Source organism: Agelaius tricolor, unplaced genomic scaffold (genome assembly GCF_023055355.1).
Source record: "Agelaius tricolor isolate 1412-34295 unplaced genomic scaffold, bAgeTri1.0.p SCAF_9, whole genome shotgun sequence".
In the NCBI taxonomy this organism is placed as follows: domain Eukaryota; kingdom Metazoa; phylum Chordata; class Aves; order Passeriformes; family Icteridae; genus Agelaius; species Agelaius tricolor.
The window spans coordinates 11,834,373-11,852,049 of NW_027269269.1; the positions used below are offsets into that span (position 1 = coordinate 11,834,373).

The 17,677-nt window shown below is 41.9% G+C and overlaps 1 protein-coding gene across 1 annotated transcript in view; it reads right to left on the reverse strand.

Annotated features, from left to right (window-relative positions):
- Positions 1-17,677, reverse strand: part of HEPHL1 (hephaestin like 1) — a 32,503-nt gene that overhangs the window by 14,287 nt on the left and 539 nt on the right. The window contains exons 2-9 of the mRNA XM_071432762.1: positions 9,426-9,670; positions 8,433-8,645; positions 6,487-6,666; positions 5,354-5,608; positions 4,149-4,317; positions 3,334-3,470; positions 3,044-3,175; positions 327-538 (exon numbers count right to left, since the gene is read on the reverse strand). Coding sequence (XP_071288863.1) covers positions 327-538; positions 3,044-3,175; positions 3,334-3,470; positions 4,149-4,317; positions 5,354-5,608; positions 6,487-6,666; positions 8,433-8,645; positions 9,426-9,670 — 1,543 coding nt within the window. The remainder of the gene's footprint in view (positions 1-326; positions 539-3,043; positions 3,176-3,333; positions 3,471-4,148; positions 4,318-5,353; positions 5,609-6,486; positions 6,667-8,432; positions 8,646-9,425; positions 9,671-17,677) is intronic.

A 17,677-nucleotide genomic window follows, 5' to 3' on the forward strand; every position in this document is an offset into this window, starting at 1 on the left:
TTCCCTGAAGCCACCTTCTTACTAAGACTGCACAGAGACAGGAATTGGCACCTTTTCATCAGCCAGCAGGATGAATAGAGTGTCCTTTACGGGGTGTGAAAAGAGTTATTATTTGCATGCAAAAGACAGAAAAGCTAGGGAAGAGACAGGAAATTAGGGAATGGTGATTTTGTCTTCTTAACCGTCCCCTTAGATCAGCTTTTACTCTGAGGAGTAACATTTGTTTAATCTCTGTAAACAGAGCTGGGGCCTGGACAAACTGCCTGTATGGGAGCCCCAGTGCACCACCCTGCTCTTAGGAACAAGCAGACATTCCCGTTGGGCACCTGTGTCCCATCGTGATTCAGGGCGTTCTTCCGACAGACCAGCAAAGGTCCCACGAGGCCAGAGTTGGTGTCCTTGACAGCGTCAGTGGCTGAGTAGTACAGGTAGGTCAGGCACGGGGGGTCATTCTCTGTTGGACCGCCGTTTTCAGGCACCCTCCATTTGTACGTGAAGGTTTCACCTGGCTTGACATGGGCTCCTGGCTTCAGGTAGCCTGGAGAGACAAAGTTGAGATGCACCAAGATTACAGGAAGGCTTTGTCTCCCTGACTACAAGAGTTAGATGGAAGTTGGGCATAGCTACAGATTTCTGTGGAGAAGCTCCCCCTTGCACCACAGCTGGAGGACCATCCCATAGTTTGGGCAGCTGTGCCATGGGAACATCTCACTCGAGACCCATGCCATGGGGACAACCAAGCCAATTCCCTGCAGAACATGTTCAGCTGCTCCACTCAGACACCTTCCGACGCTACGTTGGATTATCTGGATTATATTCAATCAGACAAGACACGCAGAGCTCATTCTGGTGCTTAAATGGATGCCTCTAATGTTTGTAACTTACCTGCCCTTTCATGGAATTCATCTGTGGCACGGAATTCATCTGCGGCACAAACTCAGTCTCTGCTTTTCATTAAGCACCAACAAATCAATTACATTAGTGAGTGGAGCTGGAGCTGTGGCTCTTTAGAAATTCAAAACAAATCTGATCCTGGTAATTGTTTCTTTTTGATTTTATAGCACTGCACAGGAGCCTTTGTCAGCATCTCCAGAGTGGATGATATTGTTCTTTGTTGGAGGCTACTTTTAAAGGATTTGGGCCATTGTCTGCTGCTATGCAAAGGGTGGATTTAGATTGTCTTTGACACTTAAGCACCCATTATCTATATTTTCTCAGCACACTCAGTGTCTAGTACTCCAAGAAAATCTTAGAAACTTAGACACAAGTGAAAATAGCAGTATTGCATCTGAGCCCGGCTATTTGCTGCAAACTGCAATAGAAAACAGACTACAGCTTCCACAGTATCCAATACTACTGGATTCATCCTGCAACAGTCCTCAATGAGGCAAGCATTGACTTGGAGTCAAAAGCCCTCTGAGACTGACAAGTGCCAAATGCAACATGCAAGGTTATTTCCTGAGAGCACTGGAAAAAACCCCATATATCTGCAGATATCTCTACATGTAAGTATTTGTATTTACAGTATTTTCACATGAGTAAACTGCACTTAGACAATGCACAACCTCTGAAAAATTATTTCCCCTCAGCATAAGCTTACAGGCTCTGCATGAATACCTACAGGATTTCTGCATGTATACACCTGTAGATAGATGTAATGGAAATTCATGGCACAAGACTTAAAAGGAGAGAAGGAGCAGCCAGATTATTGATGAATCTGGAGTCAGGTATCTCTCTAAAGACCCAGAGGTGTGCCAGCTCACCTGGCTGCTGAATTGTAGGTTTTGGGTTGATTTTGCTACACACTGAAGTGTGCAGTGCTGAAGGGCACTGCTACCAGGGGCTGATAAATGAAATCACAACAGCTTTGCAAGCAGGAAGCTGCACTTCCATTGGAGAACTATCTCTTACATGGATGGCATTAGGATCTGTACAGATAACTTCAAGGCTGAACTCAAGCCAGTTGCTTTTTTATGTTTTGCCTCCTGGCAAATTTGTTGAGTTACAAGGTCGGGAACAAGAGACAACAATTTAATAAAGCCTTTTGCATTGATCTTATTGCATGATGAGTTTTACATGTTGACCTAATTCTCTCTCAGCACAATTTTCAAAAGAGGGATTATGTCCCATGAGTTTCTCTTGATGTGTTGTAGTGGAAACAAAGCAATTTAGGCAACAAGAAAAGTATGTTCCTTTTCAGGGCTGAAAATGCACTTTTTCAGAGACCGCAGCATTATCTCTGCTATGAATGGGATTCATCTCACCTGAACTGGGCCATCTCAAGCTTAGTCCCTAACTCAAACTCTAGACTTCTGTGTTTGGTGGAGACAGAATCACATCTTCAGAGCGCCTTCTTGTCACTGACTGTAAAAGGTACCTACCAATTAACATGATATTTAACATTCAACAGTTAAACTTAGACGATAAGACCCCGTCCTTGCACAAAATGAGAGGAAGAATTTCATCAACACTCAATTTCAGCATTTATGTATTTATGAAAATTAATAAGGATTATCACTGCTTTGTGATATGTTCCAGGGAAATCAGATAAAAGTTGCCTTTTAAACTGACTATCCTGACAGTAAAGCAAGGGCAATGGCCAGCCTGGATTAGAGAACTGGGAGTGATGCAGCTGACACCCATGTGGTTAGCTATAGCCAAACACTCAGCAGGGCCATCAAGCCAGATCCTGAGAGTCAAAATTTCTGGAGCGTGTCCAGAGGAAATTCACTCCTTGAAATGGAGATTCAATGGAAATATTAGATTAGAACTAATAGAAATTGGATTGTGCTTGTGACTTTTGTTCAACATAGGCCTCAGCTAGTTTTAGATATATCATATGGCACATATCCAAGGACAAGAACCATCACATTTGCAGACTGTGGAGTCCCATTGATTGTGACATGAAGGATAGATGCAAACTAATCAAATCATCCTTTCTGTGCCTTATCATACACAAAAGGGAAAACCTGCAGAGCTCAGCAGCAGGTTTTTGGGCTCAAGTATTTTAGAGGTGATGATCCAGTGTACAGCCAAAACTTACCATCTAAGTAGGGAGCACCTTCTGACAGCTTGCTGAAGCTTACACCATGGGCCATAATGCTATAGCTTCTTCTGGCTTTGTTGGCAAAAGTTACCAGCACTGTATCTCCCACCTCAGCTTTTATAACAGGGCCTTAAAAAACAGAGTGAGGGAAGGTATTAGAAGGACTGCTCTCCAGCATATTTCCACCAAAAGAAGAGAGAGCTGCTTGCACTTAATTCCCCTCTCAGTCCAGATGGTTCTACATTCAAACCTGATGTAATGAAAGGAGGGGGAAATATTCACTGTACCAAGTATTCCCAGGTGCTTCATGTCCTCTGACCAAGTCTTCTTACTGAACGTTGCATCAGTATATCCCACATAGTGAACTTTCCAGTACTGCCCTCCTATTCTGTCAGTCCCTTGTGTGAAATATGTTGCAGATTCACTGTGGAATTAGCAAATCAGACAGGTTAAATAATTGAAAGTTCAAGCAGTTACCCTTCATTTCAGATAAAATTATTACTCCAGACATAGGAGAAATGACCCCCCCCAAGTTACTAATCTGCATACACTTTTCTAGCACACAAAGAAAGGTATTACTGGTTTGAATTAGCCAACAAATGAGCATTGATTGTACATTAGACTTTTATGTTTAACCCTGATTTACTTAGGAAGACATATATATCAACTTACCTTAGGCAAGAACTGTGCACAATGTGTGTCTAATCATTGTTGGCTTTTCTGGGAGACACTAGAATGCAATTTGTCTCCATCAGTCATATCAGGGGGGAAAATTCTGCCACTGTGGCACCTCTGAACTGCACTGATTGTAAGTGTGAAAGCTGCCTGAAGAGTCTTGATGAAGGGTCATTAACTGTGTTCAACTTGGCGTGTCTCACTTTCCCCATGGATTTAATGGAGTAAGATAAGTGCTTCCAGAAGGCACCTTGAAGCATCACAGTTATGCATCCAGCTTCCTGACAAGGCTGTTTAAATCCATTCCTCCCTGCCCCTTTCAATTAAAACCAATGACAGTGCAGGACCTAGCCCATGTGAATCACTGGGGCAGTGGCACACAGACTCCTGAAATTAAAGCACAATGGGAGTTGACAAGAAATCTTACCTGCCAGTGGCGTTCAAACCCTGCCCAGTGAATTTATCATAACCGTCAGGCCCGTAATTCCAGAGCACTTCTTCAGCAGCAATGTAATATCTTCTCTTATGACTGATTGGTGAGGAGTGAGACAGGTTTTTCTGGCAGATCTGAACATCATATAGTGCCTCCATGCCACCTGGGAGAAGAAAGAGTCTGGAGACAGTCCCTGACCACCTGCAGAGTCAGCAATCTCATGGATTTACATTTACAAATGTAAATTCAAAACTCTCTGGGAGCTACATGGATTGGAAGCAATTACTACAGTAAACTTCTATTTCAAAATACATTCTCTGCTTACAACAGGCCAGATACCAATACCCTTCCTTTGCAAGGTGGTACACTTTATGCAATAGGTGGAACCCATAGGCATCAATGACGCTCTTTAGTGGACTTATTTACTCAATTTCTTCATCTCCATAATGATGATAGAATGATTTTGGAGGTCAGAGTGCCTCCAGATATCTGCCAAATAGCATCATCCTCCCCTGACTTCCACTGAAATACAGACTGGTTATTTCTGCTGAAGGTATTCGTTGCTTGCCAGAATTGAGTCTGTTTTGCCTGTTGCCAAGCCCACTGGAATGAATGCGTAAAAATTCTCCCAATTTGTCTCTGCTGTGATAATTACACATTGCCTGCTGCCATGACACCTAGTCTATGATACACACTTTTGGGGTCTTGCACCACACAAATATCACAACATCACCATCAAATCCCTTCACATAATGGTTTCTGAGAACACTGCTAAGTTTTGCCTGATTTCCATAAAGCAAAAAGCTACGAAGTGTTCAGCTGGCATGGTTTTTTTTTTTAATGTGTACGTACTTATCTACAACAAAAAAACTATGTTGAAAAATGAGTATTGAAAACTCCTCTCATTGCTCATCAAAATCTCGGGTTTACCTAGAAATCATGGGGACAGTGCTGGGTCTAGCAAGTCTTCCTCACATGGGTTACACAGCCAAGTCATTCATACTAGCTGAAGATTTGACCCAACATGTATCATTTCTGGTGACTAAACTCATGATGGTGATGTTTATCTGGCGAAACTGTTGCAAATTTCTCCAAAGTTACACAAAAAAAGCGCCAAATCCTGCTCCCCCTGGAAACATCTCCCAGTTTTCCCTTCCAAGCAAAGCAGAGGCTGATGAGGGAGGTCTCTGGCAGCGTACCTCGTAGGTGCTCATTGACCTGGCAGGTTATCAGCCACCTCCCGGGGCTGCCAGGGGTCATCTCCGCTGTGATGAATGTCGCTGGGAAGAGACCGATCACGTCCGCCCTCTGGTCTCTGCTGGTGAACGTGTGCCCGTAGAAGTAAGCAGCATGGATGTCTATCTCGGCCCCCATGCCAAACAAGTGCCAGGACATGGAAGTGTCAGCACACATCTCCAAGCCGGGGAGATTGCCATATATATAACCGTTAATTGCTGAAAACAAAAGCATGAGACTTTATGAGAAGTGAAAGAAAAGTGACTCTGGTCCCATTCCTAAGGAGTAGCATTTTGAACATCTGTCTTACTGCTCTGTATGATCAAATGTCCCAAATTCTCTGTCTGTGTCTGTGAAAAACATCCTGGTTAATATCAAGATGTTGCAAAGGCCAAGTCGTCACCAAAAAGGCCTGATAATGAAGTTAACTTGTTCTGCAGCTATTTAGCATGGCTGAAATCTATTTCCTCTTGTCCTACGTCATAAATATACCATTATATGCCAGGCACAAGCAATTTAGATTTGAAAATTTTATCAGCCAACTCAGTGAAGTCAGCTCTGTCTTCCTTAGCTTCTACATCTGATAATATATCAGGACGCTAGGAGAATGAGACTCATATTTCGCAAAATATTTTATTTCCTAGGCTCCCTGGAACAAACAAAATATACAGAAATATCTGGAATCAACTTCTTATACCAAATGTCCAAATAACACAAAGTACCATTGGCCAGTATATCTCTGTAGGGCAGGAGTGGTTATACCAGCCAGCCCACTATCCACAAGCCTTTTGAGAATTCTTTCAATACACACACCTCAAATTGCCCTGCAACTTTCTTTGCTCTTTTCACAGCTGGACAAAAATCTGTTGCCTAAGATAAAATGTTAAACAAATGTCAGAGCTGGGCATGAAAGCCAAATCTCCTTTCTGCAAGTGTCATTCTGTTTTTAGGGAGAGGTTTTTATCAATACAGTACTTCAACATTTTGACCCATTCCTTGCTGACACAGATAAAGGACAGACATCAGAGGGTCCTACTGAATTGAAAAGAGCCTGCTCACTGCTGTAGGTCACCATTTATTCAAAAGTCCTTCTCACCATGCATTCGGTTGCTGGTCTGGAAACCTTCATCCTCTTTGTTAACTGTGTCTGGTTCTAAGCAGAAGGTGTTTATATTCTCATCGAGGTACCAGCTGAAGTTTTCATCTACAATGCTAAACATCAGGGCAAAAGCATTAGCAGCACCAGTCCCTTCTATTGTGGTCTCATCTGCAGTTCCTAAATTGCAAACGAAAAGGAAAGTGATAAAAAAAGCCTGGGATGGGATTGAATTTAAAAATGACAATAACCTGGGCACACTCGAGGAAATACAGTTCTTTGCCCACAGTCTGCAGGGCAGGATGAATTTCACCTAATTTTGCTCTTCTAAGGCATTTTGACCCCCCTCCAACAGACTTTGAACAGATGAGTGCCTCCAGAAGGCAAAGCTAAGCTAAGTCAAGCTGATATTTCAGTATCTCTTTGGTCCAACACGAGCACAAGCACCTGCCAATATCTGTTGTCCCATTTCCCCACTCTTTGGCCCGTTGCACCCAACCCTGTCCCTTTGTCAGTGTCATTTAGCATCTGTGTTCCTGCACAGTGAGCCAGGTCATGAGCTGGATCTATCCAGAAACCAGTGACTCATGGGTTTTTTGACAAGGAGTGGTGAATGGTAGCCTGCATTTCTGTTGCACTGAAGTGAATTCTCAACCATACCCCCAGAGTGGCCCTCTAAATGTGGCTCTCTCTCCACAGACTGACAAGGAATCCACAAGTGTTATCTAGGACTAGATACTTAAATTTTAAAAGGCTGAAAAGAGGATGAACAGAATTTATTCCAGCTAAGTTCAACATCTTTATCCCCATATTTATTTGGGGAGCAACCTGAGACCATAGGACTAGTGATACTGAGTAGTCTGTTATTATCCACTGGCAGGTGTAGACTTCATTCCAATCAGTCTATCACTGATCCCATGAAAACTTTCCTTTCCTCTGCCTTCTCTGGGAGAAAGCTCAGAGTCTTGCTCTCAGTCCTGGGTCCACCAACACCAGCTGGAGGACTACATCATGTAGATATCCTCCTTCAGGAATTAAAGGCCAAACATGTAGATAATCTGGCTTTCAGGCGAGGATTGTTTGGATATGCTGTCTCCTAGCTTCATGTGTTATCTTGTAGTTATCAGCTCAGTGTCACATATTCAGTTCTGTGGATTTCAAAGGATCTCAAGGAGAATGTTAATCGGAGACATTTCAATTATGTGAGTTAAGCTGGAAACCAGGCTTGTTTTTCCCACATTAAAGTATTTCTCTTCTTCATATATAGAGCCTACTTCACTTAGAAGTATTGCATATGAAATCAGGGCTGATTTTGTACTCTGGGAGTTACTGAAAAGGAGTGGCAGAGTTACACATGCCCAGGGGAAGAAGTGGCAATGACTCACTTGATGAAGAAAAGAGGGCTGGTTCATAATAGCTCCAGCATAACATTATCAGGCTATAAAATACACAGGACAGACTGCTCCATGCATATTCCCATAAGGCTGTGTGATATAACTTGTAAACAAAAATAAATACATACTCTCTATGTGAAAAAATTACAAAGATTGTGCTTTCAAATATGTAAATGCTAATGCCAAATCCACCACCCAGCTCTAATTTGATTTCCTGAGCAGTAAGTCCTTTGTTCATCCTGAAACTTCCCCACTTTGGGAATACTTATTTCTGGTCTCGGCCACGATGGGATGGTCACAGCATGCTGCAGTCCCTCCACCAGCCGAGGCAAATCTATCTGAAGCCAAAGGGGAGCAGGAAGGGGGGTGTCCCAGAGCTACAATACCTACCCTGGGATGCTCCTGGAATGGCCCATCTATTCCTTGCCCCTTTTTATGGGCTATGTAGGGATAGACTCTAGACCATCATGTTTAAACCTGTAAGCAAAAATGACTGTTAAGATGCCAAGCTTGGCAGAGGGGCTTGCTCTATCAGTGTTTCTAGCTCAGTACCTTTTTTACACACCAGCAGAGGCCCAATTAAACCAGATGCAATATCTCTTGGTGTGTCAATGTGAGAATGGTAAATCCAAGTCAAGCAGTTTGAGTCTGCCAAAGTTGGGGAATAATCTTTCCTTACTGGCCATGTGTACGTGTAATTTCCACCAGGAACAACAAAGTCGTCCTCTTTGCTTTTACCGCCAGTTCCATCAGGGTAAAGTGCTCCTAATACATAAAAAGGAAAAAGGAATACTTTAGCCATCCCCTAGTTGCTTGTGTTAAATAACTGTGTAATTTATTCTATTTTAACTTGTATTTATAAAATAATAGCAGCATTCACAAATACAGAATCATTGAGAAATTTCGAAAAAACTCAGAATTTCTGTCAATCTCACCACAAATATATTGGGAGTTAAAATCCATTTTTTATTGGTAGATAAACCTTTAAAAATGCATTAACAGGTCCTATTTCTTCTTAGTCTCTTCACTCTTATCAGTCATCTAGAATTTTGTCATCTAACAGTGTGTATTTTTTCACAGGAAACAGATGAGAATACTGACTGTAGGCACATGTAGGTACATCCACACAATCCTCTAACAAAAATACACATGTATAGGTCTGGGATTCTGAAAATTAGATTATGTCTGCTATAGGCTAAAAGAGAGGAAAACATTTAGTTGCAAGAACTCCATCTGTTCAAATAGAGGCAGAAGGAAGGAGGGAAGATGTTTTGGTGAGTTATGATTCAGAAAAATAATTCAGGCAAAAAGACCCATCCAACCTGTTTCAGTACTGGGTTTATCCCAGGTGTCGAAAGTTTGTGGCAAAAAGTTTTGAGATGCAGCTGTTCCTGGTTTTAGTCATCAGCTGCAATTACTGATGAGTTTATGAGAGGGTGATCTAAAGTCTTCTGATGTCAATGTCAATAAATACTGGGACAGACTTGTAGCCATGATATTAGTTACTCCAGGGAAAAAGAGAGGAAAAGGCAAGCCAGATTTTACCTTCAGAGTCCTTGTCATAGAAGACCCCATGTGGGTGCACAGAGTATGGGCGGGAAGCAAAGTTTTTCAGATGGATGATAAAGACATCCTCTTCTTCTGCCTTCAGGACTGGGCCAAGGAACCCCAGCCATGCTGCTTTGGGGATCTCCTGGGAGTAAGTGTCATCGGTGAATTGCCTAAAAATAGCCTTTTTGTACACACGTCCTATCCGGTTGGCTCCTCTTGTTGCATACACCCTTGCGAACCTGGTGTCAGGAAGGGAAAATTTGAGAAACCGTAAAACTATCTTAAGAACTGATCAAATAACTGGTGCTTGCAGTGCAGATAAATAGTTCCCTGGGACACATCTCATGGCTGGTGGAATTGAATTAAAGCTCAGGAGTATATCAGGGCCCCTAGCCCCTTTCTGTACAGTAACCACCATCCCGCTTTCAGGTCCAGTCATTAGCACAGTTGCTCCAAGCCTTCATTGAGGACCAGCCACTCAAGCCTCAAGCTGCTCAATTTTAACAGTTTCTCCCTCTTTTGAAGGTTTGAAGCCTCACCTCTGAAAGCATGACTGTTCAGAAGAAAAATAAAACCAAATTAAGGTTTTTTCAAAAGCCAATAAGACAGATTCTAATCAACACAGCTCGGCTCCCTGGAAGAGTAGCATTAAATGTGTTTTGCATGAAATGTATAACTTCCACATTCCAGAGTCTATGTTTATAGCAACTTCAAGTGATGGAGAACCCACCATATGGTCAGTGGTTAACATATTATAACTTTTAAATACCTGCTCCCTTAGAAGCCTAAATTGCATTTGCAGTCTAATATCATCCAGGTCCACACTCCAACCACTGCTTCCAGTTAAGTTCTCTCTCAGATCAAAGGAGCCACATACCATCAGAAACTTATTTTTTATGCAGACACTTGCATAAGTTTTAATTAATTGACTAAATTGCCTTCTACCCTTCTTCTGGACAAACCAAGCACACCAACACTCTTTATGCCACAAATCTTACGCAAAGCTCTCTTTTGAAAGCAAATATTTCTCTGTCTCTGTTGAAGTCTGAACAAAAGAACTCACACAATAGGCAAGTAATATTCCAGCTAGGGCCAGAGATGTTCCCAGTCAATATTTCTTACATAACTAGGAATGAATTTTGCCCTTTTAACTATAACATCATACTGATGACCCAGTTCATCCTATCTGTGATGATATAAAATCCATTTTTTAATCCTCTCCATGTTACAGCTGGTAAATATGATATACAATCTTTATCCCTAATTATAACACTCAATGAAGGCAGAACTTAAACCCTTTGCTACACAGCAAGCAAGGGATTGTATGACCAATTTCACCATAACTGACCATGAGCTTTTTCATCTCCTGAAGATTGATTGGACTTTCATTGCTTCCTAAAAAACTCATCAAAAAGTCAAACTAAATTTTTCTGAAGTATCACTGGCAGAAATAAAGTAATTTCATATTTATTGTGAGACTTTGACTGGTCAGTTCACTTGCTTCACAAATCTCGTTTAGATTCTTTTGTGAAGTGCAAGAAACCAAAGTGGAGGATGTCACATAAGTTGAAAGGTATTATTTGCTTTAAGTTCTTCACCACACATCCACTTCTCCCTCTACCCAAATCTTTCTATGATTCTGTGATTTCTATGATACCATAACACACAACATCCCCCACTTGTGGTCATTACACCTCCACGATCACTGTCTAAAACAGACCTCTGAAGTGATCCAGATATAAAAGACTCCAAAAAGTACACTTTTTCATTTGAAATGTGCACTTTATAAGAAGCCACAAGTTTTGGCAGCAATTAAAACATTGCCAGTATTGCTAGGGCAGAAACAGTGGGGTAGGATGGAGGGGAAGGGACAGAATCTTCTCATTCTGCTTCTTCACAGAATAATGCATGCCAGATAAATACACCCCAAAAACAGGGTTAAGGAATGAGTTGCCAGGAAATTTGAATTTTCAGTGAATTAGCAGGTCTGTCGTCTGTGGACATAGCAAGACCTGGCAAGTCACACCACATTCACCAAGGAGAAGATACCTTCTATTGCCTGGAGGAAGAGCTGCTACCAGAGTGTTTACCACAGAGTAGGAGGTGGTGTCAGTAGGAGTGCAGTGTAAATGCACATGCTTCCTTACTTCATGGCAATGTACTCACATGGCTATGTTTTCTCTAGAAAAATATCAAATCCATTTTTTTCAGAAAGTCCCTATTTTCAGGAGATATTTTTCCTCAGTTTTTTTTCCAATTTCACCAGCCACCAAATATTTTGGTGCAGTGGCACCATGCTTTCATTATGATGACAGTGTCTTTATGTCCAGACAACACTGCACACTCTCTCATAACACCCCTGAGATACACTGTGTCTTCTGAAGAAGGAGAATTGTACCCCAGAAAAATGCACTTCTTAGTCAGGCTTTGTTAACATGAGCCTAGCCCCTTTTAATGCATAGCCTGTGATCCCAAAATCCAGTTAGTGATCAAAGTTCAAGGAATTACTGTGAGAAAACCTAGGCTTAGGCACTCAGAGAGTCTCAGTGTCTAAAGCTATGCTATAATATCTGGATCTGTGGTTGCCTCCTACTTAAAGCCATCTAGAAGTCAGGAAAAGAAGTCTTTTAGTGGCAGCTTTCTGAAAGGAGGACTATTCAAATGGGTGCAGTGGGTATCAGCTGCATCCAGTCAAAGTGTAGGTAATGCTCTGTGCAGAGATGTATTTTCAGCACATCCTTTCGGTTGCCCTCAGTACCTGAAAACAGAGCACTCAGGTTGTTCTAAGTCCCATTCTAGGTGCCCAGGCTGTCCCATTTCATCCTGGAGGATTTTGGGGGCCCACCTCAGCCTTCCCAAGTAGCTGGTAGCTCCATGCCTCTTTACAAGTGTTGCTGTACTTCGCATTACAGTGCTTAAAGTCCTTTTGCAGAGGGAATATCCACATTGGACTGAATGCCAAATGCCAAAATGTTTCCTATCTGTCATTCCTCTTTGGTCACAAGAAGACAAAGCTTCTCCCTGCCTCTTCATATTCTCCTGCTCCCTTCAAACTGCTTCATTATCCTGGTGGCTTTGTGATGCTTCTGTCTGAACCTTTTCCATCTTTCTGATCTGCAGATGTAAAAGCTGCTCCTCTAAATTTTAACTATTTCCCTCCGACTCAGTTGTCAGCCTGTGCTTCATGTCCATAAAGTCATGATGCTCAGATAGCCTTTCTTTCTACAGTAAAGAAGAATACTCTATCCTCTGGGGCAGTACCCATGCAAACTTCCTAAATTCCTTTTCATCTCCTGCAGTCAGGCCAGTCTTGAGGTTACATATAGAGATAAGCAGGTTTGCAAATCAGCATAAAAAGTCTTGTTCCGACTGAGAAAGACATGCAAATCCTGCCTTCATTTCTGTGTGTGATTTCATTTTGGTGTTTGACCCCTCTCAGCACTTCCAAAGCTACAAGAAAAGTTGGAAATGCACCTGAGTGGAACAGTGAATTATTAACATGGAATAAACTCTAGTTCTTGAAAACAAGTGTAAGCATAATTATAGACATCCAGTTCCCTGCAACGACAAGCAGTACAACTCTTCCACAGAGAGAAAGAGTAAAACAAGAGTATCACGTAGATTCTACTTCAGATCAAGACTAGACATGCAGACAATCTGCCATTTCCAGGTATATCCATGTGTGAAGTGTAATTTCTACACCCATTTCTTTTATCACACAAAAAACGTCTTTTGCCATAATTTTTAATGTGTTTGTGTTACCTTTGATCTGAAGGCTACAACCTAACAGAGGTTATGTTTTCCAAGAGGCGCTTACATGAGCATGGTGTTACAAGGAGCAGTGAGAAATGGGAAGAGTTGTTTGCTTGTGCATGACCAAGCAAACAGCTCTTGAGTAGCCTGGAGACAGATCTTTGCAGATACAATTTCAAAGCCTTCTGAGTTTGTTTGCTGCGGTAATCACCACTGAGTGCCAAAAAACAGCACTCAGGATAACTAGTAGATGTGGAGTCCCAAATTTTCTCCTGTGGTGAACATTCCCAATAGCTACTGTACACTCCTGGGTGCAAATGCACGCAAATGCAAAATTTCTTTTTATTGTTGTTGTTCCAATAAAGTCCCATAGACTTTACACTTATAACCATCATTATGGTTTAAACAACCATCTTTTTAGGTTTATTCCCTAAAATCTGTAGATGGTGAAACCTTCCTTACTCTCTATCCTCTTTACATACTCTGGGTTTGGGTTTATAACCATTTTATTTTGTCAAAGTTCCTGATTTTTCCTGTGGCTGAAGTAAATCAGGACAGTGCCAGGAAAGGGCTTTAGACTACCACAATTGTTTTAACCCCTGGGTCATGAAACCTGTTCGAGGTAACCCTCCAAGAAACCATGACTCCCATGCCCAGGCCAGTGCAATGTCTGTCCTTGAGGGATAGCCAGGGAAGGGGGACCAGTGGTGCCAACTCACCTTTCTAAATGGCACCCTGACCACAAAGCGTCAAACAACAAAGTTGAGTGTCCTCAAAAGACAGAGACACAAAGCCCTCAAAGGATGTTTTTAGGCTTTTTCTGACCCACATGAGCCACAGAGGTCAATAAAATCCATGAAATCTTAGATGAGGCTCCGTGGTGTCACTGATGTGGTATGATGGCTTCCCTCCTACAATAAACTTGCCCCTTAAGTCAGTAACAAAGCTCTTCTCAGGCTTCATTAGAGCCAGGATTTCACCTCAAATACCCTTTTGATGTTGACCCTTCCCACAATGATCATCTCTGCTGTTGCAATTGGGTTATTTGGCCTCATAATGACTCAGCCATTAGTGCAGCATCTGTGACGACAGTTTCACTGTCATTTCTCTGGGTGGGATCTCCTCACAGGCAAATTGCACAAACTGTGTTTGATGCTGTGCTAACAAAAAACACCCGTTAGTGTTGGGGTGCAAGACTTGGCCCAGATAAATAAATGTAGGATTGGTGGCCTAAAGAGAAGGGATGAGCTGCTATACCAGGCAAAACTTACTAACATCTACCACCAGCAGAGCAAGATTTAAGTGTCCATCATATAAACTCGTATCAAGGTAATTTCAAGGCATTATCCACTAAACTTTAATCTTGAGGGCTGAGCTACAGTGGGGAAAGAATGACTGGTGGATGTCAAACCACAACACTTAGGTATATTTTCCTCTTGAAAAGCCATTTTCTACGTGACCACTTGGGAAAGCAGAAAACATCCAGGCTCACCCTCCTGCAGCAGCAATACCCATGCCCTAACTCACAAAATCCCTCTGGGATCTGCAGCACATCCAGCAGCACTGACAGCACTTGCACCCTGTGTGTCTAGTCCAGCATGGTTTAATGATGTCAGCTCTTCCAGCAGTTATGTCAGGTGGGAAGGGATGCTAACCACCTTCACAGCTCACCTATGCTCAGTGGCTGTAATCTGGACCTGTGATTTCCAAAGCCCTGTGTGCTCCAGAAAATGTAAGTTTAATTTCTGAAGGGAGAACAGAGAGTGAAATGTCTTGGTTTTACTCACAACACTCCAAATTATGAGAGTTAGTAGAACAGCTTGAGGCCTTAAGCTTAGACAAGACAAAAGGAAGAGGTGAACAGCCTCATTAGTCTATTTGCTTTACAATTACTGATGTCCAGCAAGATACTTAGTCTGTGCAAGCAGCAGGCTGGCTCTGAAGCACTGCAGTAAGACTAGGCATAATAAAAATTATCATCCAAGCAGAATAATTCTGCTAAGACAGGGCTCATTTGGGCTAATCAGCTCTGATGAGAGGCAGTCTTCAGCTCACATCCACCCAGGCAGGTTCTGATGCAGCACTGGGACTCCTGGCTCCAGAGGCAGCTCTCTCAGCACCAGCACAGCAGGAACTCAGCAGCATAGCTGTGTCTGGTGCCAGAATCTGGTTTCTAGCTCCATGCTTCAGCTACCAAAGCTCCCTTTATCTTCTTTACTACTAAAAACTAAAGGTTGAGGAAGATGTTATTGACTTTGGCAAGCAACATTGATAATCATCTCTTAAATGTCACTATCTGATCCAGGTAATGTAACACTTTCCATTGCACACTTGCTAATTCAGGATTTTCATTAAGTACTGAGGAATAAGAGGTTTTGATTATATCTCTGTGGGCTAGCTGGAATCAAAGGGAACATTCCTTTTTGTGTATGCATCAATTCTTTTAAAGATCATCAGCTTGTCTGCAACCTCTTTATCTTCACTTTGCTCTCAATAAAACTGGGATAGTGCCCCATCAGATGGGTGCTGTGAGGCTGCTTCACAAGGTGAGAAGTGCTTGGCTCAGCGAGCCTGAGTGTTGCTGCTTGCAGAACAAAGATGGCTCAAAAGGCATTCCTATCCCTACCTGGAAACTGATCCTTAAACTTTGCTAATGGAACTACTTTTTTTATAATATCCGTAGGAACCAATTAATTACCTGAAAAGTAGCCCATTATTATACTGTTTTAAATTTACATTAGAGATTATCCTAAAGAGCTGAATAGTCAAAATAGCTATTTCTGGTTCACTATTTAACCCACAAGCCTATGCAGACACAATTATTCCAGAATACAGCACTTTACACTGGCTCAATTCAATAGGATTTAAAAGTGGAGTAAAATAACAAAAATCACATAATTATTTTGCATGTAGGAAGTTTGTGGCAAACATCTCCCCAGCTTTGAATGTGCAGTCTAGATTAAAATCCTCTGTGGGTAAACCTTTTGTAATTAGCATTCTGTAATTATTACATTGCCATGATGACTGAAGACATAAAGTATCTTCCATCCCTGTGTTGCCATTTAGTAAAAAAAAAAAAGCATTTATGCTACAAACTTAAAAGTAAATGTGCCTCTTGATGTTCAGGGAGCACAAAGTGCACACAGCCTCAAAAGTACAATTTACAGAACAGATTCCCATCTCTCTGTGGTATCTCTCTATTGAATACCTCTCCATTGAAATGGATTTATAAGTAGCTGCTCTTCAGTTAATGCTGTATGCTCTGTAGTAAGAGATCTCCTAGTTTATTGAGTGGAGAAAGTTATCCTTTGCTACAAAGGTTAGGAAAGTGAGAAATTCAGGCATTTAATATAAACTAAGAACAATTTTGTCAGTAAAGCTTGTTTTCATGGGCTGGGAACAAACTATTAACCTTAATTCTACCTACAAATGTAATACTTATTGACTTGGATGCCATCTGGGACCTCTAGCTATTAAAAGCTTAAGCATAAATTTGTGTTGAAAAATAAAACTCTTTCTTATCTTCTTCTTGTGACAAAATACTTTCTTTTGTGAAATTCATCTGAGAGTGATTCTGAAATTACTTACCACTAGAGACATGTGCAGACTTGCTTGGGATTTCCTGAAAAGTCAGAGAGAACATTTCCATTTCTAGCTTCTGGGAGGCAGCATCTAGCTCCCAGTGAGCCTCCAAACCTGGTACAGAGACCAGGACCTCCTCACTTCCTCACAGCTCCCACTCCAATCCCAAACCAAGACGCTGAGGAGGGATCCCCAAAATACCTCTAGTGTGTCAAAAATATCAATGAAATGTTAAAAATATTCCCACACATTTGAATCCCATTATGTAAGAAGCAATGGTTCTCAACAAAAAGAGAGTCGATTCAGATGTAAGAAAAACGTTTTTAACAATGAAGGTGGTAAAACACCAGCACACATTGCCCAGAGAGGTGGTGGATGCCCCATCCTTGCAGGCATTCAAATTCAGCTTGGATGTGCCTCTGAGCAGCCTGACCTGGTTGAAGATGACCCTGACCATGGCAGGGGAGGTGAACGGGAGGAACTTTAAAGGTCCCTTCCACCCAAATCATTCTTTACAGAGGCACCAGGCATCAGAGCCATAGAACATCCAGGCCAGCTCTCCTGCTCTGGGAGGAACACACAGCCAGCACCAGCCGTGTGGGCATGAGAACAGACACCTGTTTCACTGGCTAAGGCAGGATTGATGAAAGCGCTCCCCAGTTTCAGAGCTCACCAGGAATTCTCTCTGACCATTCACTGTTGTGTATCTAAGCACTTATCTATGCACATTTCCAAAAGGGAAGTCCCCACAGTTGTATAGATTGCATGGATGTAGGGACTTGTATCCCATTAGTAGGTACCATACACATCTGAATTTCATGATATCTTATCAAGTTTGCCAAATTTTATCAGGGGAAATACTTAAAATTACATAATATGTCAGTAAACAGGGTTTTGTGTTTTACTGCAAA